The sequence below is a fragment of the Sinohyriopsis cumingii genome, chromosome 6 (genome assembly GCF_028554795.1).
Source record: "Sinohyriopsis cumingii isolate HCF-2022 chromosome 6, ASM2855479v2, whole genome shotgun sequence".
NCBI classification, from domain to species: Eukaryota; Metazoa; Mollusca; class Bivalvia; order Unionida; family Unionidae; genus Sinohyriopsis; species Sinohyriopsis cumingii.
Genome location: NC_142966.1, coordinates 160587290 through 160613720, shown reverse-complemented (window position 1 = coordinate 160613720; position 26431 = coordinate 160587290). Strand labels below are relative to the sequence as shown.

General features: G+C 35.4%; 2 protein-coding genes across 5 annotated transcripts in view; both read right to left on the bottom strand.

The window, feature by feature from the left end:
- LOC149798401 (receptor-type tyrosine-protein phosphatase alpha-like) overlaps nucleotides 1–26431 on the bottom strand; it is a 611129-nt gene that overhangs the window by 494252 nt on the left and 90446 nt on the right. The window lies entirely within an intron of this gene.
- LOC149798402 (uncharacterized) overlaps nucleotides 19829–26431 on the bottom strand; it is a 31462-nt gene continuing 24859 nt past the window's right edge. The window contains exons 9-10 of the mRNA XM_089963604.1: nucleotides 23461–23530; nucleotides 19829–21359 (exon numbers count right to left, since the gene is read on the bottom strand). Coding sequence (XP_089819730.1) covers nucleotides 21199–21359; nucleotides 23461–23530 — 231 coding nt within the window. The 3' untranslated portion in view covers nucleotides 19829–21198. The remainder of the gene's footprint in view (nucleotides 21360–23460; nucleotides 23531–26431) is intronic.

The following is a 26431-nucleotide window of genomic DNA, read 5'->3' as shown; positions in this document are numbered from 1 at the left end:
TGCAAATAGCTTCTTGTTTTCAATTGTTAGGAAATCAATTGGGTTAAATGTATTAAACTATGAAAACAAGTGGAAAATAAAATGAAAAAAAATGTTCTGGATAAATCTAGGTTAATAGAATAGGGGTCGTTGCGAGACATTTATTCAGACTGGATTCTAGAGATAGAGCAGCAACAGTATTTCCCATTATTCTAACAGTTTCTGAATGTTTCGAATGTCTCCATATATTATATTATGCATTCGTGGCAAAACCCGAACTGTTCATAAACCAAGGTAGTGAAACAAATAATAATAATACTAATACTAATACTACTAATAATAATAATAAATGGTATAACAATATATAGCAACACTTTAATATTATCAATGTATGCTTTTCAAGTATAATCCCCATATGTATATTTCTCTTTATAATTTATATGATAGATCTGTATTGCATTCATTATTTTTAAATCATTGGATGCATTAGACCGCTTCGTTATCTTTTATGACATGTAAATCATTGGATGCATTAGACCGCTTAGTTATCTCTTATGACATGTAAAGCTATTTTTAAAATAACATTTATTGTGATTCCATTTTAAAACATACGGGAAAAATAAACGTCGAAGCAAATTCCTCTCTACTTTTTCATGCGCAAACTACATGATGATTTAAATTCCATAAAAAGACAATCCATAAAAAAGTCTACAAAACTGTTACTTTTGTCACAATTTGTAAAAGTCAATCCTCATTTCCAGAAAATCGATAATGAAAACTTGCACCTTTTATGTGACTTTTCCGTAAACTTATCTTGCAACTTATATCATCTTTAATATGATATTCTTGCAGAAAAGCATGCCATATTCTAAAGAAAAAACGACACAGATTCCGAAATAATGCTACAAACATGATACAATCGTCTTATTTGTTGTCAGTCTTCTACAGCTTATAACACAAAGTGCCAATACAATATAATTGTTTTTTTTCCATGTTCGGCCATATTACAAGCTTAACATATATGCTTATTGTCATGAATCTATTGTCATAGAAAAGTAACAGAAAGAAGCAAAACCAACTAGTTTAGTAAAACTTAGAAGTATTTAATTCTTTAAGTTATAATATGATAATTTATGAGGAGCTTACATTAGTATACAACAAAAATCAAAGAAATATATAATACTCCTAAAGAAATCAGTGTTTTGGAATGAACTCAAGGTCCTGGAACGTGAGGATGTGCCAACATTCGTGATGTATCACAATGACATTGTCCATAATTCCTTTCAATACATTAGTAATAATTGCAGAATAATATGTATGTCCCGAGTCCATAATCACTTTGTAATTACAAAGAATATATCAAACAAATGATTATCTCAAAATACATCTCGACACAATATTTAAACACATCTGCAGAGAGATATTAAAAAAAACCCATAGGATATAAGGATGAACTAATTAATCAACTCTCGCTTTTTCATTCACGCTTGCTGCTCAACATCACAATATTTTCCTACTGGATTCAGGTCACACTGCCTCATGCTCGACTGAACGAACAATATTTATACGTCGCAAACGAAGGCATCTTACTGGACCATCCGATATAAACTCTCCTCATTACTGTAGGTAGTTTCATTATTACGATGATTTTAAAGCTTTACAATATCTATATATAGCTCATATGCAATCTCCACACCAAATGTATAAGCCACAATGAAAATATAAATAACACGTATCAGTTGTGGTATTCCTGTGTTCTGGCTTAAAGATATGCCAGAGATCCTAATATCACTTAGTTCTTATTCAACATAATGGTTTATGTAATATCTGACAATTTCGGCTCTATATAATTGTTGTCAGCGCTGGATGTCTGATAGAAATTTATGTGTGATATCACATATTTAACTGGAGTCAGGTTAGACGCACCATATACATCGATCTTAATGATAATGTTTGCAATCATTCCACCTGAAGTGTATCCATTACACAACTATGGATGCCGTATTGAATACATTCCGTCTACTATATAATCATGTGAAGGGACGATTGTTGGATGCAGACATTGTGCTAAGTCTACACTATAAATGTAGTTGGCAATATTTATTCTATATTTAATTGATTTGAAGCGGTATTTGCATTTTCTGATTTGGAAGAATGCTGTGGTTAGATAACTTTCTGTCAGTTTGGGGACAGCTTTTTTGTACACATTTTCTCGAAAAAGATGTGTTTATCGGGATGTGGTACAAAAACATTTTTGATGCCGCCTCTTTCCAAAGCTCAGATCTCACACTACACTTTATTTCTGAAGCGCCCATGTTGATTTAATCACATCAAATTGATTAAAATAATACTGCACAATAATTATCCTCGGCTTATTCGGACCAACCATATTCAGATAAAGTGGCATCCTTCACACGGTGACATATATAACATGTTAAACTTTACACACTATATGTAAAGTGCACAAGTTAAGACAGACAACTAAAACATATTGATAATTATATCAGGTACACTCACATAGTTTGGATAGAATAGTTTGGTATGATCTGATGACGAAATGCTGTCACCCGTTTGATGGTCTGCGTAATTGCTACATCCTTCTCCAGTTTATATCACACAGTAAAATCCACACCTCCCTGCACCATTTCTAGACAGTAAAGAGCACATTTAATGAACTGTAGTGTAGAAAATATTTAGTTAAATTTAATCCATTTAGTGCGTGCGTATATGTGTGATGACCTGGGCGAGTGGAGGTTAGACCTAGTGCTGCCACTATGGACATCATTGTAATATAATAGTCTTCACGTTTCAAATTTTAATACAAATGTCCCCAGGTTTGCAAAACGTTTTAAAAGCACCGTATTCATTTCTTCCATCCAGATTTATATTATTCTTTTCAAGATAAAGTTCAAACACAAGAGCACATTTAATGAATTGTAGTGTAGAAAATATTCAGTTAAATTTAATCCATTTAGTGCGTGCGTATGTGTGTGATGAGCGGGGCGAGTGGAGGTTAGACCTAGTGCTGCCACTATGGACATTATTGTAATATAATAGTCTTCACGTTTCAAATTTTAATACAAATGTCCCCAGGTTTGCAGGAACGTTTTAAAAGTACCGTATTCATTTCTTCCATCCTGATTTATATTATTCTTTTCAAGATAAAGTTCAAACACAAGAGTACATTTAATGAATTGTACTGTAGAAAATATTCAGTTAAATTTAATCCATTTAGTGCGTGCGTATGTGTGTGATGACCGGGGCGAGTGGAGGTTAGACCTAGTGCTGCCACTATGGACATCATTGTAATATAATAGTCTTCACGTTTCAAATTTTAATACAAATGACCCCAGGTTTGCAGGAACGTTTTTAAAGCACCGTATTCATTTCTTCCATCCAGATTTATATTATTCTTTTCAAGATAAAGTTCAAACACAAGAGACCAACGTGTTTCATAATCCCATACGAAGTCCTCATTTTGTGCCCCAGAGGGCCCATGTTGCTCAGGAATTAAGGGTTGGAATAGAATGGTTATTTTTTATTACAAACAGCTTAAGCGTAGATCAGCTTATTAGACGTACTCCGTTTTACGATAACGTAAATATTCCCTAACTCCTTAGTGTATTATTATTACCATAACTCTTTGTCCATTACCCAGTATCACCATTCCCTTGAGAGAGCCGCATGAGTTCAGTGGTTAGAGTGCCGGACTCATAACCGAGAGAGAGAGCCGGGACTTATTCTACCAATAGACCAGCCTGGACCAGTTACCGAGGTGTGTCCATGAGAAAGACACGTTACTCCGACTGCCTCGGTCCTAAATAACCTACTAGTAGGTGCTGAGCCATCAAGCACCAGACCCAACCAAGCCATTGTATTGACATGTTTATTTTACACCCTCGATGCACAATTTTATCGGAATATAATTTATATTGCACATTATGTAGATGGGGCAGATCGCCACACAGGATTCTCGTTATTTCATCCATCGTTGAATTAGATCAAAACAAATCGGTTCAGTGTGCGTCAAATAACATTGTTGGGCTGAAGTCAGCAAAAAAGAATATGCATTTTACCCATTTGGACACAGCTTTGTTAAGTTATTTCCTTTTTTATCCTCTTTTTAAATTTACCCGTCATTGAAACATGGACGAGTCAATGCTATCTGCTGACTTGTGTGTTAAGTGTATAATTTTGTTTCTGTAAGACCCTGACGAAGGTCTTGTTTCGCTCGAATCGTCTCAGAAATTATTTTGTGTTTGCCCAGTGTTAAACTTCTACTCTGTTTATCCGTCTGTTTGTCGGTTTTTCTTTTGGCATCTAATTACGTATTCCGATGTTTAGTGATTTATTTACCCCAATAACCTAGAAAGATAGTATCCGCTGAATGTAATTCATTCCTTCATCTTGTCGAATAGAGATTGGTCCTTACCGTAGATCATCGTGTTTAGGCCAGTAAACTCCAATCTGAAAAAAATACGGATATTTCTTTACCTTAAAATACGTTTCGAAAAATAATAAATATACAAACATGAAGTGAAATGTTAGAAAAGCATATTAGGATCACGAAACGTGCATAAGTCATCACTACACAGTTTTAACTGAAAAAGGGTCACGTGAAGATAATATAATAATGCTCATATGGTTGAGAGTTTACGTATATACTAAGCTTCTGTCTATTAATTTATCTCTCTCTCTCTCTCTCTCTCTCTCTCTATATATATATATATATATATATATATATATACATATATATATATATATATATATATATATATATAATTCTGAGTTACAAATCATATATATAGAGAATATTATATTTTCATGCGATAATATTTTATCGTGTGCTTTATATTTATCTCTCTCTCTCACTTTCTCTCTCTCCCTCCCTCTCTCTCTCTCTCTCTCTCACTTTCTCTCTCTCTCCCTCCCTCTCTCTCTCTCTTTATATATATATATATATATATATATATATATATATATATATATATATATATATACAGAATATTTTATTTTCATACGTTAATACCGGATATATTTTATCGGTACCAAAAGATGAAACATAACCCGTATTACCATATAAAAATAAAAACGTTTCTTTTTAGTATATACCCAACTTGCTTCAGAAAGAACGTTTAGAAGATTAAAATCACCCTTCCGGCACAATATGCTCTTCCCCACCCCCGTTTTCTATGTGTGTGATTTTGATTTTAACGTAGCTTTAACAGTTTTTCAATCAAATCGCTATGATGTATGCTGTGTCTTAGTTTCTATTTTATGTTTGGCACTGGGGCATCATGCCGCAGACATGTAGCATGATGTCCCACCCAGTTACAATATCCTGACATCAGGCCGAGCAGTCCAAACACTAACCTTTTTTAATGATGAACGCCTGGCGATGCAGCTGTTAGAACCATTTATATAAGTCTTGAGTACGATTCTGTTGGGTTCGAACCGCGACCTCCTGCATCCGAGGCAGACGCACCATCCTCTTAGGCCACCGGGACAGTCTCCCGTTTTCTAAATTCACCTTGCTTTCATAGTATGATCATATAAATACATGCAATCTAAGTATGCGGTTGGATAGGCTTGACCTAATCTGTCACATTACATTGCATGTTTTTAATTTTATAAACTATTTGACCTTATCTGAAAAATATGAGAATCCAATTCATCGATGCATAGCAAAGGTTTGATCGTTGCTGTCAGAACGTACGTGGAAATAACTCCAGAGAGCTGCCCACTCTGGTCAGATTTCTTTATCAAAGACCGGTTTATATGTCATCAATGTGGCGCAGTTTCCTTTTATTTGTTCTAGCTCCAAAGCACTCGTTTTCTGTTTCTACAGGTAAAACTTTTGTGGGCATACATTCAAGCCTCGCATAGCATGACTGGATATCTTATATTTTGAAATATCAAAAAATCACTATATATATATATATATATATATATATATATATATATATATATATATATATATATATATATATATATATATATATATATATATATATATATATATATATATATTTCACATTTGAAAATGTTGGATTAAAATAAAACCATCAAAATTACTTCGCCTTTATTTATATAATATGAATTACTGACTTAAGCGAAACAAGAAAGGTGTATATTTGATGTATCTTATTAATTCGCTGAGGGTTACAACACCATACGTATAGGATAATTTATTTTCGCCGTCCGTCTTTTCATGGTAATGATTATACGGTGACACTCTTCAGACCGAAATATGTATCTGCTTTTCGCGATGGCTGTTATATGTGTGGTATTTAATATAGAGTGCCACCTTTAGTGTTGATGGTTAGGTGTGTTTTTTAAATACTCAGCTAGAAACAATGGAACCAAGATTCAGTATTCCCTCTTAAATCACTGCTGAATATTCCCTTTGGGTGAAATTTCCCCAGATTACAATCTCTAATTTAAATGTATTCTCCTCAAAATGAATGTGTAGAACATTTTATAAATTTTGTTCAGGAAGTGGGGTCCATAGGTGTGACACCTTGAGTTACCACACATGACTGTCTATAAAATGTTTGAAATTTATTTTGTGCAGAAAGGAGGTCCCAGTGCGTGATAGCATGAGTTACTGCACTAGGTGACACCAACCGTAGTGACGCCACGGAACACGGACGAACATGAAACACTTTTGTCCCTGCAGTAGATATGTTCTTGTTAAAAATTAAAGTATTTAGTTATGTTGCACGATTCGTCCTATTTAAATTTAGCCTGAGCAGTCGATAGTTCTTGGACTTCAATCCACACGAATAGATGGTAGCATTAAAATGAGTACAATATATTATATGTTTTTGGCGTTGATTCCTTAAAATAGATTAGAGTAAAGACTGATGACTAGGTACCTACATAATGTTTGGATTATCAAATACCAACATATGACAATAAAACAGTATCGAGGAAATATAATACGTCATATTTACCCTGGGATGCGATATAGATCTGTTGCGATGAATAACCCTAGACAGTAATAAATAATAATAATAATAATAATAATAATAATAATAATAATAATCAGACTACTGATAATAAAAACAGTAGTACTAATGATAAGCATCGTCCGTATCAGTAGAATATAAAAATAATGTCAATAAAATAGATGAGAATAAGAGGACGATACAGTTTGTAACAGGAGGCATCAAATAAAATGAAATACAGTGTAAAAATATTACATCTAAATTTAATATCAATATGGATCCGCTCGGTCAAATCAGATACTGATTCAAAGGAAAGAACATAGCTGAATACATTATCAAGTCTGATAAAATTCCAATAGTTCAACCTATAAGAGTAGATAGAAACAACATATGCAAGATACAGATGCAAAGGTAATATCATTGACCTGATCTAAACTCAATTATTCTGATATATATATATATATATATATTTCAAAATGTTCTACAATATATATATATATATATATATATATATATATATATATATATATATATATATATATATATATATATATATATATATATATATATATATATATATACATATATATATATATATATATATATATATATATATATATATATATATATATATATATATATATATATATATATATATATATATATATATATATATATATATATATATATACATATATATATATATATATATATATATATATATATATATATATATATATATATATATATATATATATATATATATATAGCGTGTTTCTCGTATAGAATAGTTAATGAAATTTTGTTAATTTTCTGGTAATATAAATTTCCTAACATTTAGTATTATTTTTGATATTTCTTCAATATATGAACAATTATTTTAACTTTGGTCTAAAGAAATGGTTTTGTTCAGAATTATTTATAAAATCAAACATTTACTCAGATCAGCAGACATCGAATTCTGATAAAGAATGTCGTCATCCATTGCTCTTCGTATATTTGATGGTGAACTTTTCCGCCTCCTGCAAAATGAAGGGTTTCCTTCATCCAAGAAGAAACATCACATCAATCAAATATAAAGATAGTAAATGAATGATAATATTAATGAGCCGCTTATATTCTTATTGTCGGTTGTTTCATGCCATACAACGTATATAAGACTGATTGATTGATTGATTGATTGATTGATTGATTGATTGATTGATTGATTGATTGATTGATTGTATGGCGTAGCACCGTTGTAAGGCTGTATAGTTTCACAAGAAAGATTATATGACAAAATTAGGTTCATAACCAACGAGCGTTTAAAGAACAAAAGCACGGCGAATTATATTAAAACATATAGTAGGTTCCCTATTAACGGAGATGTAAATGGTGTGTATAAAATATAATTAGAAAACAAAAAATAAGTTAGGGTGATTAACAGTCCAAATGATTCTTAAAATACTGAATGTAAATAGGGTTGCATACAAGCTGTATTTTAGAATAAATGTTCATTTCCTTCAAGAAAGTTAACATGTCACATTTACCGTATAAAAAGGTTGAGCTTAACATTGTAGTAGTGATCACGTATCGGCTGGAGATCGAAAGAATATATCATTTGCTTTATGGTAAAGGTTTCATTGCAAGAAACGCACTCAGGTATGTTATAAGAACGACCATTTACAGCCTTATTCCACAATACCAGCCATTTACAAAATAATGATGTTTGATACCAGGTTTAAATTCAGATTATGTATTTTAAAAATCAGTTGTTGGGAAAGATATGTTTATTTTACGAGCGCGATATGATTTGTCATTACCTTTAATGCAAACATGGATGGGAAACGAAACTTATACTATAATATATTGTGAGAGGTCAACATTTTGGATTTGTTTCATGAGAATATTGGTCAATTTCCAAATTCGTATTGTGTATTGCCTGACGTACTGATAGTGAATAAGAGAAGACAGTATTTAAACTATGTTTACCTTGATTTCGTCTGAAAATATAAATACACCATTTGGCAAGCAAATTGTTTTGGCGTGATTTGCACTACTGAAGATTGCATCAAACTTGTCGTCATCCTTGTAAAGTCTTATGCAGTTCTTAAATTTGGAGACACACCTTATAAGAGTTCTTAAAATGGATGAATGTGTCTCGTATTTGTTTCTTTTATTCAGCGTAAAATATATTTTGGAGTTGTTTCAGAAGCCATGGAAATGTTACAGGAATGAAAGTCTTATGAATGTCTGAAAGGTCAATTGTTGCTACTTCTTGGCTGAAAGATATTTTAATGTTATAGGTAGGAATGGCATTTTGTTTATTTTGGCATAATGTCTTGTATCCGTGTTGAACCACATACGCGATAGAATGGTTCGTAGAGTGGGTTACTGATTTTAAGGCATCTTTTGCAGATAATAGTTCTCTACGATATGACATAAGTAGCCTATTCGCTTCAGCGAAAAGGCTTTCAGATGTTGCAATCATAAATGCTGCCGAAACTAGTCGTATATCTTGATTGTCAATTGGCTCTGGCATCTAAAACTGACTTTCGCATTGCATCATAAATAACACATGCACTGTAGTCCAGGAATAACACATGCCTTTTTAGTCCATTTTGAATCTAATAAGGTTCTAGATAGGAAAAACATGATTTTTATGTCAGCACACCAGTCAGTGTATCCTACCACTTTAAATATATTAGGAGATTTGAAGCATTTAACTTTGTATGTCTGGATATGTGGAATGAAGTTGAGTTACAAAAGATCTACAACACGTTTGAAGTCTCACCAGAATATAATTGATAACATTGCCATCTCGGAAGTCACTTTGGAAAGGATATATTCAATTGTTAGGCTCCAAATGGGTAACAAGCCTTTCGTTGATCATTAGCTCCATTCTTTTACCGACACAGCTCCTCAAAGAAATCGGATGGTACTTGGTAGGATCCGTGAAATCCTTATCTGGTTTGGGAACAGGTATTACCCTAGCTACTTTCTACGATTTTATATGTTACCATTGGTCAATAAGTCATTGAAAATTTCCAAAAGAGCTATTAATAATTGTTCCAATAGCGTATTGAGAAACCTGGTGATGGGCCTTGTTCAATGCTTCCATACATACCAAAAGAGAAAACGGTTGATTATAGCTCTCTGAATTTGGATGTGACTATTTTGACTATTTAACTTTCGAAAATACACTGAATAATAAGATGATAATGATATATTACAAAACAAGTACATTTAAATTGTCATGTTTTGAGTTCAAGACTTTATTGTCTAATTTAAGATATCATAAAAGGTTTTTCTTTTCCTTACCAACAATTGTTATCAATACAGTTCTCTTACATTCTTTAATTGTGCGGCTATCGTTAATCTGGAAAATACGGTACCTATTTCATTTTCGGGCGTCGGATGAATGTCAACCAATGCTTCTTGGCCTTGTCTAATTGCTTCCTTAAAATCTTATAGAACCATGAATTTGCGTTTATATCTGAGTTAGATGAGAACTTTGGAGTCAGTTGTAAAATAGATGAAAAAAATGTTGAATAAGAGCATGACTGTTTATAAATGTACCTCTGTTAAAACTGGTGTTGTAAAAGGTTTCAAGCTTGACACACTCGCTTTTCATTTAATTCCAGCGTCGCACTGGCTCATCGACGGTACAGCCGTATATAAATAATATGATTTATTACTGGAAACTACAAAAGGAGATCCAACTTGAAACAAGGACTGAACATTGTAATAGCTATATCTATCTATGTATCATATATATATATATATATATATATATATATATATATATATATATATATATATATATATATATATATATATATATATTGTCAACATGTATTTATTAACTCGCAGTTTGTTTGTTCGGAAGTGTATTGGACATTAAATGTACTGATATTTACTTTGAAGCTGAAAACGTCTGGTAATTAATTTGCTGCTATTCCCTTACCGAATAGAGAGAAGGCATTAACAAGCATCTCTAGCGCATTTATTATATGCTTGGTATATTGGTATATTATTAAGTAATGAATCTTTAAAGGTAGTGTAGAGTCCAGGTAGTTCACTAACCTTCTTTTCAGTATTAAAATAATCACGATGTCCATAGTTAAGACAGTAACATCACCACTGATAAATCCTCCATTAACACTGATTTCGATGCCTTGCTTGTGGTGTATTAGTAGAAGCTATTATGCCAGGAAAGATCAAATTAAAGTCATATCAAGGTGAACGGTTAATTTATTCAAGTCGAATTTGACTGAGGTGTTATCGACGTTCGGTATAAATACATATGTATCTATCTTAATCACATGACAGTTGTGTTTGATGGGGTTAAGATATTTATATCAGAATTTGTCTCTTTGTAACACGCATAATGTTCAAACACTGAACACTATGATTGATTTGAATATACAGTGGTATCATATATTGTTTGACAAACTCTGTTAAATATATTATATAAAAGTGTTATTTAATCTAAATAAACAAATAAAACCAAACTTTCAGGCGTTATCTGTATTGCCTACGTGCATGTCTGGATATTGGAAATACACGTTAACGTTGAAAAAGTTTTTTCCTATTCTGTGACCTGGGATAATATAGAGATAACGTACATTTATCGGTGTCTTTGGATATGCTATAGATTGTGTGATACCATTAAATGCAACATTTGACTTCTCAGTAATTCCGGATATGACTATACAGGTTACACGAAATATGAATTAAAGAAAACATAAAGTACCGTTTCAATTAGTCAACTATGGTCTTGATTAGTTGAATATCCATGTCAGGACAGGCAAATAAGCTTCAAGGACGTATTTATTGTGCATAAAAGACAATATATCGGCACAATATGGTTAGAAACCTCAAAATAACTTCAATAATTCTATCAAAATTTAAAATGATCACATATTGATATATATCCTAAGCGTTTCAGGTTTCCTGGTCAATAGTAATATTACCAAAGTTGTTGAGATGATTGTAATGCTATGATATTATAGAGACCTAACCGTGGAGATATAAAATAAAAGCAACAATAGCAATTTGAATCTCATGTTTCTTAGTTGGCAAACATTATTCAATAGATTTAAACGTATTTAAAGAGATTGTATGGCTGACGAAGAAAAGCTATAATATGGTTACTATCAATAAACTAATAAATCAGAACAAATACATAAATTATGATGCCGAAAAGGGAATCTTGCAAGACAATGTGTAGCTGTGTATTAGTACCTCACATTAAACACATTCGTTGATTGAGAGATGATACGTGTCACACTTATGCAAACCTCGCGCGTTTGGCAAGGATTAAAACGACCCTAATAATCCCAGGAAGTCATTTTACAATTTAATTAACGAGACAATTAATGATAGCCTCTCCCGCATAAGATTCTCTAAATTAAAAGAGCATATTATTGTTTTCCATTTTAAGAAGTACCTTTATTTCGGAGTGGGGTGGAAGGGGTCTGGATGGATTAGACGCCGGGGTTTATTTTTGAGATATAATTAAGGCAAATGTTGTTGTGTAAAATCTGAATGAGGTAGAGAAACGCAGATAGTTAATATATATTCCTTCAAACAGTTTAAGCAACCAAAATAAGTTTGGTAACATCTTGAAGTATCAGAAACAAACTTAAATTGTTTGAAATAAATTAGACGGAAATAGCACAAATAACAAATTGCCTCAAAATGAATCAAAACTGCCCTTAAAAAAGCAAAGAATAAGCATACCACTAAGTTAAGATAATGGTTTTCACCTGCCACATATAAAGTTATAACATCAAATTATTTGTGAAGTAGTTAACTTTTAATACTCTACGATGTTAGACATAATGGGCTCATCATTGCAATATTCATAAAATGTGATTGATGAACAATTGTTTTGTCTTCTCCGGAAATCGATAGCAAGTTATCTAACGCCAGTACGGTATTAGAAAGATGTGGGTACTAATTAGACTATTCTCTATGTGAACAAACTAAATTTAATTTGCCTTTTTCAAGCGACGTCTGAGTAAATTTTGATACTTTAATTAAGTCAAAACCAAATTACGAATACTCAAAATGAAATGAACATCTAAAGACAAATTATATGCATGTGCCAAGAAGCATGCTTTCAATACTTTTGTTGTCATGCAGTTTTATGTAATCCGACTAACTGCTCACGTTGAGCCCAGAAAACTCACCCAAAATAAAAAAAAATAAAAAGAATAAAAAAAATTACATAAAATAAACAAATTAATAAACGATAGTACATGACTGAACTAGCCAGATGGTCCACATATGCGTACAAACATTAGTATGCATCAAATGGATTTATTTTGTGTTCGTAGTTGAATTATCAAGGTTTTGACTACAATATCAAACTCGAGCAAATGGACAACAAATCAAAAAAGAAATATGTATATATTGTTATTATATGTTCACTAATTATGTTATGTAAGTATGTATACAAACTTAAATACTAAATTTCATTTCACTACATCATATCTGTTCTTTGAATTGTGTCAATTAGTCAGTCATGACTGATAGACGACCAGGCCGGATCAAACCAAAACCTACCGCTCCAAGTGCAGTTCGTGCACAAATATATGTGAAATACTGTTCTGTTATCAGCGGTGAGAACGACTTATGCATAACAATATCTTACCACAATGAATCTTGCACGATAGCTTCTAACGGTAATAGGTAGGACCAGGAAGAAAAACTATAAGGCACCAATCATTGTTGATTATACTAACATTGAATATATTTATCATTCCCAGTAACAGTACATACTTTTCCAAATTAAAATTGACTTGTTGTCAAATATTCAACTTTCTGCTTATTCTATTTGTAACTATATTTGACTGAAATACAGTAAATGATGGGAGTACCTAAATATTTTAGATATCAGTATGGTATATAACAAAACAGCTCTTATATGATTTTTCTACACGCACCCAAACGTTCGTAGAAACAGAGAATATAAATATATAATTTGATAACACCTAGTAAGAATTAGTAAATTAATAGCCATCATTTCTAAAACAATACTGACCAAGTCAATAACTGGCAGTAAATATACATAATATGTACATACAATTTAGCAAATCACTAAGTGTTGTGCTTGTTGTGGCCATTGTTCCATGATCTAATGTTGCACATCATACAATACCATTTCTTGCTAGGTGTTTCACACGAAAAGACTCCAAAGGATCTTAAGACTCCTGCTGCACACCCACCCCCAACATACACTTACACAGACGCATATGTATGGTGCCGATCCTGAACCAAATTTCAAGGTTCCTGTAAATGCTTGTCACTGTTTGACCATTACTGACATAAAAAAGAACAAAAATATGGGCTGCCACATGTGATTCTTAATAGTTTCATCCTAATAATGCACACCTTATACGTGCAACCAGGTCACATTACTTTAGTTCTATAATTATCTATGAGGAGAATACCTCCTATGTGATGGAGATAGAGACAGACGGATAGACATATATACATGGAGAAAGACCAAATGTCCAATATAGACTATACATTTTGTTGTATAAATTTTATGTCTGCGTTCTCAATCCGTGGACTGAGTATTTTTTTAAGGAAAAGGAAACATCAAGAGTGATATATTCTCAAAACAAAGTTTCTACAAAACTCTGGATGAGATCACACAATGTACCTCAAATAGCTAATATATATTCCATCAAACCGTTTTGGCAAACAAAATAAGTTATCTTGAAGTACCAGAAACAAACTTAAATTGTTTAAAATAAAGTAAACGTACATAGCAAAAAAACAAAAACAAATAGCCTTAAACTGAATCAAATCTGCTCTTAAATTGTTGGCATCCGTTAGTCTCGAGAGACGATGGAACTGCGCCCATGAGAGATGTCCCAGTTGGTGGTTGTGCAGCGTCTGCTGTGGCTAAGTATTCCAATGCGGCAGTGGCAGTCCCTGCTGCACTTGCTGCACTTGAACGTTGTGTCAGGTGTTGGTTGAAGCTGCTTCTTCTTCCTCTGCGATCGTCTTTCATCAGCTAACAAGCGTTGCGTGTCCTCTCCAGCTTTAAAACCAGTGATCAGAGCATGTCGCCAGCTTGATCTGTCTAGAGCCAGCTCTTCCCAGGGGTTGACATCAATATCAAGGGCTTTCATGTCATGCTTACAGACATCTTTGAAGCGGAGATGTGGCTGTCCGATCGACCTTTTGTCAGAGGCGAGTTCCGAATAAAGAATGTCTTTGGGGATCCGTCCGTCATCCATCCGACATACATGGCCCAGCCATCCGCTGCGGCGTTGGCGGAGGAGTGTGATCATGCTGGGAATCTTGGCACGCTCGAGCACCTCGTTGTTTGTAACTCGATCGCTCCAGGTTATCCCGAGTATGAGTCGGAGGAATCGCATGTGAAAGGCGCTCAGTCTTTTCTCTTGTGAGGCGTACAGAGTCCAGGTTATACTGGCAAACATGAGAGTGCTTAGCACGCATGCACGGTACACGGTGATCTTAGTGTTCATGGTCAGCCTGCTGTTGTTCCACACTCTCTGCGACAACCTGGAGAGAGTTGTTGATGCCTTTCCGATCCGCTTGTTGAGCTCAGCATCGAGCGAGAGGTTGTTGGTGATGGTAGAGCCGAGATACATGAACTGACTCACCACCTCAAGTTCGTAGTTGTTGATGATGATGCTTGGGGGGTCCGCGTCCTGAACCATCACGTTTGTTTTCTTTAGGCTTATGGTTAACCCAAATTCATCACATGCTTTAGCAAAGCGGGCCATCAGGCGCTGAAACTCAGCTTCTGTGTGGGTGGCTAGAGCAGCATCGTCTGCGAAGAGCATGTCACTGATGGTTACTTCACGCACTTTTCTCTTTGCCTTCAGTCGTGCCAGGTTGAACAGTCTGCCGTCTGATCGTGTGTGCAGGTAAATCCCTTCTGTGGACGTCGCAAAGGCGTGCATGAGCAGGACTGCGAAGAAGATGCCGAAGAGCGTTGGGGCAAGGACACAGCCATTTTTAACTAAACTGCGGATGTTAAAGTGATCGGATGTTGATTCATCATACTGCACTGTGCCTTTCATGTCATCGTGGAAGGACTGGATCATGCTTAGCAGCTTTGGAGGGCAACCAATTTTTGCCAGGATTGTGAAGAGTCCGTCTCTGCTGACCAGATCGAATGCCTTGGTGAGGTCTATAAAGGCCAGGAAGAGGGGTCTGTGTTGTTCTTTGCATTTTTCCTGCAGTTGCCTGACAGAGAAGATCATGTCGATTGTGGACCTCTCTGCGCGGAACCCGAACTGCGACTCCGGGTAAACTCTGTCAGCAAGCGACTGCAGTCTGTTCAGGATGACGCGTGCGAAAACTTTACCCACGATGCTGAGAAGTGATATGCCCCTGTAGTTGTTGCAGTCACTTCTGTCGCCCTTGTTCTTGTACAGGGTTATGATGTTAGCATCTATCATGTCCTGAGGCACTGCCCCCTCGTCCCAGCCCTGGCAGAGGAGGTCGTGCAGGTGTGTGAGAAGCACGCTACATCCACACTTGATGAGTTCTGCTGTGATGCCATTCTTCCCTGGGGCTTTACCTAGGGACAGTTTCTCTAAGGCCTTCTTTAGTTCTTCTACAATAGGCTTCTCGTCCAGTTCGGCCATTGGAGGGAGGTTTTCAATGGCGTTGAATGCATCATTGTTCACGTGGTCCACTTTGGAGTACAGTTCGGAGTAGTATTCCACCCAACGCTCCATCTGCTTGCCCTTGTTGTGGATGGTATCGCCTGTGGCAGACTTAAGTGGTGCTGTCAGTTTCTTCGTGGGATCCATTGCTTTCTTTATGCCATCGTACATGCCTCTGATGTTTCCAATATCTGCTGCTGACAGGATACTCTGACAGAGCTGAAGCCAGTATTCATTGGCACACTACCGTGCTAATCTCTGCACTTTGCTTCTGATAGACCTGTATGCCTGTAGTGTCTTCTGGCAGGGGGATCACTTGTATTGCAGGTGAGCACTGCGACGCTCTTGTATGGCTGGCATGAGTGTGGCAGAGTTAGCCTTAAACCAGTTATTGTTCTTTGATTGCTTTTTACCAAAGATCCGTGTGGCTGTGCTGTATACTGTCTCTCTGATGTGATCCCATCTTTCTTTGGCACTGCCGTTGGGGGGTTCTGAGTCACACGTCTTGGAAAGAGCATATGTGAATTCCTCAGCGTTGTCTGGATATGATGTCTTGCTCACATCAATGCGTGGTTGACCCTCTTGCCTAGAGCGGTGGATCTTCTTTGGCTGAAGCTTCATTTTGCAGCACACCAGGGAGTGGAAGGCGCTGCCCATTCTCATTCATCTTCCCAACGCCAAACTTGCCAAGACAGGAGGGCCAAGAGTCATGATCGGCACCCACCCTAGCACTGAAGTCGCCCAGCAAAATCAAGTTCTCTTCCTTGGGAATTTTGTCGATGAGCGAGCTTAACTCATCATAAAACTCATCCTTGGTACCTGTGGCGTTTCTTAGTGTGGGAGCGTATACACTGATCAGGTTGACAGGCCCGTTTGTGGTGTGGAGGCGGAGGGATAGCAGTCTTTCATTTCCTTGTTGGCAGGGTTCTATCATTCTCAGCAGAGTGTTCCTGACAGCGAATCCAACACCAAACTCTCTGGCTTCATCTGCGCTCTTTCCTTGCCAGAAGAATGTGAAGTTCTTTTCTCTGAGGGACCCAGAATATGGTAGTCTTGTCTCCTGTAGTGAGGCGATGTCGACCTGGAGCCTTGCAAGTTCGTCGTTGATGACTGACGTCTTACGAACATCACTGATTGTCTGGAGATCATCTGAGAGCCCAGTCAGACCTAGCTTGAGGATTGAAGTCTTCTTTTTTATTTTTATTTTGTTATTTCTTGGTGCAGTAGTTGCAGTCCGCTTGTCAGGTACTCGTGTACCATAAGCCTTACGTACCCAGCAAGGCAGGCGAACTGTGGCGGGACAGCACCTTATTGGCTGGGGGCTGCCCAGTTTGAAGCGGGCGGTAGCTGTCCAGTGAAATATGTTGGTCTCTCCCACCGTCAGAAGTAACCCCTGGCGTCTGGCTCTACGACAATCGAGCGGTGACTTATGACCGGTAAACTGCTGCTTCCCGTGTTGTGTCGACGCTATGGAGCGAAGCTGGAGTGTCCTCTCCAGGGCGCAAGCCTGGGCAGGGTGATATAGAGAATCAACTGTTGCCCATGCAGCTGATCCCCCATCTCCACGCAGCTGATGGATCCAAGGGAACGGACAAGCCGATACGTCATGGCACCAGCTGCGTCGCAGGAGTTGCCGAGATGACACTGAAATCAATGCCAAGTCGCCTTAGGGACTCCGACTCCGGATTTCTGTTTGGGTTTACTCCCTTAGCCTTTCCCCTGAGAGGGTATAGTCGCAAGGCAGCGAAGGTTTGAAATCGGAGATTACCTTCTCCTAGATGGGTGACCACCCAAAGTTAACGAGCCCCATCTGCCCGAAGCATCTGGTTTTGAGTCGCCAGAAGCTCGCCTGTCATCCCTTCTCCAGTCAGCTTAAACAGGTTCCGCCACTCGTGAAGGCCTGAAGCTGGATTTGGTTGTCAGAGGCTCTATCAGACGCAAGTCATTGGGAGATTTCCAAGGGAAGTGGGTGCTTATTTCCTACAACCACCCCCGGCGATGACAACCCTTGAAACCCTTAAATAAGCAATGGATAATCATGCCAATAAGTAAAGAGAATGGTTATCACCTGCCAAATTTGCAGTTATTGCATCCAGTTATGTGTGAAGTAGTTTTCTTTTAATGCTCTACAATTCATACAATTTGATTGATGAACAATGTAAGGTTTTTTTACGAACAAATGATAGCAGACTATATCACGCCTGTAGGGTAGTACAAATATATGGGTACTAATTATCGTGGACGAAAGAATGATACTACGATTGTTGACTTTAACAGTGAAAATTTAATCTCTCTCTCACTCTCTCTATTTAATGTTTTGTTGTTGTTGATGATGATGCTTAAATATAGTATAATGTTCTACCAATTATTAATTAGATATGAAAATGTCAAAAGACCGCACTCTCTGTCTGTCTGCCTGTATGTATATCTGTCTGTCTCTCTCTACGATGCCTAATAATACGACGATTATTGACATTACAGGGAAATTTAATCTCTCTTGCTCTCTATATGATTAATATCTTTTATGATTTCATATTGTATCTTTTGGAAGCCGAAATATCTTGAAAATCATGATTCCATAAGTTTCTTTAGTAATTATATTATAGTTTATTCGTAGAATATTTACTATGTGAGCAAAGGAAATTTAATTTGAACTTTTTAAGCGATATGTGAGAGAAATTGTGCTACTTTGATTCAGCCAGATCAAAGTTATGAATACTAAAGACAATTCATATGCATGTGCCAAGAAGGGTCCTTTCAATACGTTTGTCGTCATGCAGTTTTATTCAATGCGAATAACTGCTAAAGTTGAGCTTAGAAATCTCTCCCAAAATAAATATATAAATAAATGAACGATCGTACATGATATAAATGACTGCATTAGTAAGATGGTCCACATATGCATACAAACTTTTCTATGCACCAAATGAAGTGGCTTTGTTTTGTCTGCGTAATTGCATTATCAATACTTTTGTAGTCATGCAGTATTATGTAATTCGACTAACTGGTCACGTTGAGCCCAGAAATCTCACCAAAAATAAATAAATAAATAGATAAATAAATGATGAAATGAAGAAATAAAGAAATAAACGATAGTACATGACTGAGCTAGCCAGATCGTCCACATATGCATACAAACATTTCTATGCACCAAATGAAGTGGCTTTTGTTTGTCTGCGTAATTGCATTATCACGGTTTTGTACAGCAATATCAAATTCGAAAACAATGGACAACAACTCAAACAAGAAGTAGGTATATGTTTTTAATATTTGTAAGCTAATCATGTTATCTAAGTATGTATACAAACTTGATAATAAATTTCATTTCACTACATCACATGTGTTATTTTAATCGCGTAAATTAGTCAATCATGACTGACAGACGACCAGGCCGGATCAAACCACAACCTACCGCTCCAAGTGCAGTTCGTACAAAAATATATGTGAAATACTTTGTGAAAGACAATCAACTGTTGTCAGCGGTGAGAAACACCTATTCATAAAAATAACTTACCACAGAGAACTTTGCACGATAGCTTCTAATCGTAATAGGTAGGACCCGGAAGAGAAACTATAAGGAACCAGTTAATGTTGAATATACTACCATCAAATACATTTATCATTCCCAGCCACAGTACTTATATTACACTTTTCCAAATTAAAATTATCATTTCGTCAAACACTCAACTTTCTGGTTATTGTCATTCTGAACCGTATTTGACTGAAGCACAGTATCATGTCAGTTTTGGAACAAAATGTTTTAAATGTTAAACGGCAGACTTCTTCAAGTTCTTATCTGTTTCCATATTCAACCCTACAAATATATCAACTACTGATAACTACAACTTTTAAATCCAGCACATTTACAATGAAGATATACTTTCGTCTGAAAAGATCTTAAATGTATTTCAATTTATACACAAAACAAACATCCTTCAGAAGCTTATATGTATAAATATTAAAATAATGGCGCTTCGGGATTAAACTTAAAACTTCAAAAATATTAGTGTTAACCAAATCGTCAAATCATGTCCCCTGTTCATATATAAAAATATGAACGGAAATAATATATGCAGATATTTCATGCAGAACTTTATATACAACGATTACATTAGTTACTCCCTGATTATAACAAAATGTTGTTGTATAAATGTTACTACTATACCAACATTGGAAATGTGCACAACCAGCGCAAGTTATAAATGGATTATGCTCTGAAAAGCAATGGTTTTCCTTTGCCTACGTTAGACTCAACCATACTTGAAATCCATGATAGTAAAGGATATTGTGCAATTGAATTGGGCATACACATGTAACATTGACAAGATCTTAACATGATAGCAAAAGGGAAGCAGGGGGCTATTTAACGTGTGAAGCAACTGCGTTTCAGTAACAATAACAACCAGAACATTTTCAGCGGCTCATGCAAAAATAAATAGATCAAACATACGAACATGTATTATGATTGAACTATATTTTATAAGACACATTCGGGTCAAAACTACTGCTGTGACACGTGTACAGGCAACTGAGAAAACATTGATGTCACGTTTATTAGGAAGACATATACATCTAAGTCATGTCCCTCTTGCAAGCACTTATTGGGTTTTAATAAATGTCCTTATTTTTCATATTTCAGTGGTTTTCGCAAGTTCTTCGCGCAGAAGGATTTCTTTCCTTTCCAAAATACACTTTCTTCTCTCCTCTAAGATTTTCAGTTCTTCTTCAAGGGACTGCAACATTTGGACGAAATTACCGCAGCGTTCCAAGTCGTCTCTACTCTGGTCATCTAAATGAGATACACTGGGGAATAGTATTATTATTATTATTATTATTATTATTGTCATTATTAGTACTATTAATTAATTAATTAATTAATTAATTAATTAATTAATTAATTAATTGATTGATTAATTAATGATTCAATTATTTATTTATATATACAAAGAGAGAATATGTACGTAAAATGTTTTTCAAAGTGGCATATGAACATGGATATAATTCCTTTCTGATATGTGTCTCGGTCTCCCCTGGAACAAAAAGAGACCTTTGTAAATCTAAAGCCCGCAGAATTAACAGTGTCGATGTCAGTGGATCATTTCGAGACATGCAGCAAGTTGAGCGTAGACCAGATAAATGTAGAGATGCTACGTCTGCATAGATATAAACTGAGGCGGAAAAATTATCAATGCAAAAATAATTACACGGCACCTATTTCCTTGGCCAACACATTGCACAGCCCTTTATGCTTTGTGAGTGTGAAGTATGAACAAACATTATATAGGATCACTTATGCTAAGCTCTTTTGTTTGAAGAAGATCCAAATTCCGCTAGTGTTTATAGTGAGCAGTAATTAAATATTTTCAAGAGATCAAAATTATGTATCCTCAGGCTACTTCACTTGTCCATTAGTATTCATGCATTCATTTCATCATACCCACCAGCTCGTATTTAATACGGGTATTCATTTATTTTCTAGGTAATGAGGCAACTGCAGATAAGGTTGTGTTTAATCCATTTGTAACTGGCAAGACTTGTATGGATCTAAAAGTCGTTCCTATTGAAAAATATATCACTGCCTTATACCCTGCTCGAGCAGTGACTAGATCTCTTGAGATTGATGATGATCATGAGTTCTATAGTTGACAGCGTGACAAAGAACATATTAATTTCCAATACCTGGAATCGATGACTGCATTGACAAAATTGAAATGCTAAATATGTTTCCAGGTTTGACCTTTGAAATTATTCCGGCAAATTCCACTCACGGAAAGAGCCAATGAAATTTCGTCATTCGTAACCCTATATAGACCTTATCAATATAAAATGATATTGTTTGGCATAGCAAGTCTATGCAAACTTTAGAGTCTTTAATAAATATGACTACATCTAATGTTGACGCTTACATCGATGACGTCATTTTCTAGAACAACGCCTAGCGATATCATTTAAGAACCATTTGGAAATTATTTTGATTGACTCAGTAAGGCAATGTTGTTCTTAAATATTACTTTATATTCTAATGAAATAAATTACTTGTTGAATCTTCCAAACTTGGTTGCTTTCGATCATTTTGATTTATAAAGTTAAGACTATAAAGTCCTAATAGCATGCATTTACAACTGCGTGGACAAAATATTGGATTTGGAAATATTCTGTACATAGTGCCAAAAGGATCCTTTATTTAAACATAACCAAAGTCCGTAAGAAATATCGGTAAGCGTCTAGACTGCACACTGATAAGTGTGGACAAGAATGTCTGCATGGAAAATCACATTTTAGAGAATTGGCGAGATTATCCCACCAAATATCTATTCGTATTAATACAGGTTCGAGCCTGATTTATCAGACTATGTAGTGGAGAATTCAAACGTTCGATAAGATATATATATATATATATATATATTAATATATATATTAATTGGTCAGGAGGACTCTTTGCTTCTCCGCAATGTATTCAATTATATGATTGTCTGTCTAATATTTATGTATTCATTATGCAATTATTCATCCTGAGACTATATTTTCCTTGTAATCAATATGACAGAAAGACAAGAAAATTTAACTTCAGATCTTCTTGCCGTCGGATGCATACATGTGTACTATGGTGTAGTGTAAATGCTGTATATGCATTATATGTATGCTCCATCGTTTATATATCAGTCGTGATATAAATGTGTCATGAAGTGAAACTAGGATCGTCTCGTTTACGTTTAATGAAAATATATGCCTTTCGTTTTATATCAAATACACAACGTACACATACAATATCTCTTTCTCACATCAATATACATACATACATACACACACATATATATTTAAATGTGAAAGTACTCTATCGTCTTATCGGGCATGCATTCTTTTCATCTTGGACACCTTTGCTTACTTACTGACATTAGTGTAGTCTTTGTCTATGTAGGACTGGGTAGAGTGCTTTTGCTTCCTCTTATCTCGGAGTTTCTGTTTTGAAAATTTTGCAAAGGTTGGTAAGTTATAGTTTAATTATTTAGAGCTCATCTAAATATGTTTACAAGATTATTCTAGCTTGTTACTTTAACCACTCGTTATAGCTTAGGATATACTACTACTAATAATAATAATAATATTATTTTGGACTTAGTACAACTCCTAATCTTTAGAATCTCTACGAGCTTTACAATATTAGATAACATAAAAAACATATACAACATCAATATTACGAAACACCATCATGAAATTACATAAATGAGTTCTTCAAATATGTTCATGGAGTCAAAATTGATGAGTCTTAAGAGTACTCTTGAATGAGGACACAAGGGTCCTATGTCTAAGATTTTAAGACCATTTGCTCCATGTAGGAGGGCACTGTTAGGCAAAACAACGTTGTAGTATGAATTTGTTTTAACAGTGGAAGTCTCCAAACATGAGCGTAAGTTTCAACATGCGGAGTATATATATATATGTGAAGTCAGATAGGTTTATTGGACTCAATCACACAAAAGCAACAGAGTAAACACATTTCTTTCTCGTTTTTTAATTTGAATTTAGCGGGTAGCCAATGAAGTTTACGTAATATGTAGGCGCTGCGCTCAATTCTTAGTACTCTCAGTATGCTCCAAGCAGCAGTGTTTTAAAATGTTAAAGTTTATATAGTAGATACTGAGGCGAACTATATATAAACGAATCACGATGGTCCAGCGTTTTAAAGAACGAAGCTACACAACCGTGGTTTGTGGCATCAACCAACAGAACATTGCGAATTGAGCAGATGTTTCAGTTTCAGATATGAAGCAGTGCATGTGTTCATTACATGTTTGTGTAATATGCGCGTAAGGTCGGAAATGACATCTATACCTGGAACAGAGAGTGTAAATTTAATGTTGGTATTGCTAATGTTTATTGCCTGAGGTAAAAGATATGCATTTGAAACTATCTGCGTTTTGATCAGGATGGCTTCAGTTTTATACTGATTCATCTGCAGCTTGTTACGTGTTGTCCATGATTTCACATCGGAAATCCACCCGTCTAAGCCTTGTTTGGTAGCATCAACTTCATATGGGCAACTAGTTTTTTGAATACTTGAGTGTCCTCATGTGTGCGTTTTGGATTTTTTAACGTAACTTTAACAATTATCAGTCATATCGCTACGGTGCCTGCAGTGTAGCAATGTATAGTGATGTCTAGAACTTGGGCATCATACCGCAGACACGTAGCATGATGTCCCACCCAGTCACATTATCCTGACAAAGGGCGAGCCAGACCTAACAGTGATCTTTTAATGCTGAGCACAAAGCGAGTCAGATGTGAGTAACATTTTAATAAATCTTTGTTATCACCCAGGTGGTGTTCAAACCCGCGAAATCCCACATTCGAGGTGGACAATTCTACTTTCAGGCCACCTGAGCGGTCCATATTTGTGGAGACACCGCATGCCGATCTATGACACTTGAGAGCGGATGGGTATATATAATGATGTGAACGGAGCCGAGCTCAGAGCCTTGTGGAACACCAAAACATAGACCGACTGAGCTTGAATGTTTTCCAGTTAAGTACACATGGTGTGTCCTGCTGATTGAACAGGACTTGCGCCACAGTAAGGCTGTATCGTGAATACCACATTCATATATTCATATGAATACCACATTCACATTCATGGAAACAGGGGAGTAATATGTCCTGATCTCTTTTGTAAAATGACACGGACAAATCAAAGAGAGTGACGACTGAAATCTTTGCACTATCCAAAGCAGAGAAAAGGTCGTTCAATACTCTCAGTAAAGCGGTTTCAATACTATATCGAGAGAAATATGTATACTGTACAGTGATAACAAACCTATATCAACTCAGATAAGACACAAATTATGATACATCATTTTGTAAGATACTTTCAAATGAATAACGGGTTAGAAACATGGCGTTGGTTCTTTAAATCGTTAGGGTAACGTATCGGTTGACTGTTGCTTCAACGGAGGCTTTACAATGGTAGTTGTGAAAACTACTGAAAGCGCCGGCTGTAAGAGCAGTATATGGGATCAGCGAAATAAATCTTGTAACGGTGTGATGACACTTTATTTTGGAATAACCCTGAAAATGTATTCTTACAGTATGCATATTATATTTGGTATTATTCATTTTAACTGGAATAATCACTATATTTTTAAATGTGTCAACCAAGGTTGTGTTTCCACTTCAATCATCTTATTAACACATTTATACATTCTTATTCATTGTTCTTCATTCATATGTAAAATTATTTCTCTTGTTATATGTATTAGAATCCCAAAATGGCAAGTAGCATATGGTTCAATTAATAATGAGACACAATATGTTATAACTCTACCTACACTGCACGTATTTGCTTGAGAATACCAAGAGCATCATTACATGACTCTCCAGTTGAGGAAACGTGCAACTTTTATATGAATTAAAAGGAATGGGGGTGCACGCTAGTGTGGCAACATACACGTCATATATAGTTTAGCAATCAGCCAGAGAATCTCCAGTACATAGTTATGTTCGCTTTGGGCTCATGATTTGAACATACTGGCACAAGATATGTATGGCACACAACACAGAAAGCAACACATTATTATAAATTAAAGTGTTGGCAAAACAAAATTTCAGCATTTGCCCTTATTTCCCCATTTACACTATCGGGATACATTTTTTATCTTTATATATTAGCAAAACAAAATTGTTACATATAAACTGTTGCGATGGACCACATTAATACGAAGCTAATCAGGATGTATTTAATGTTTTCCGAAAATAAAAGTATTCCTTAACAAATGTTGACGTGATTCAGACGTCACATGCATTCAATCCATATTATCTGACTTTGGATAAGCGCTAGAAAAGAAATTTGGTAAATCTTCAGCTTAC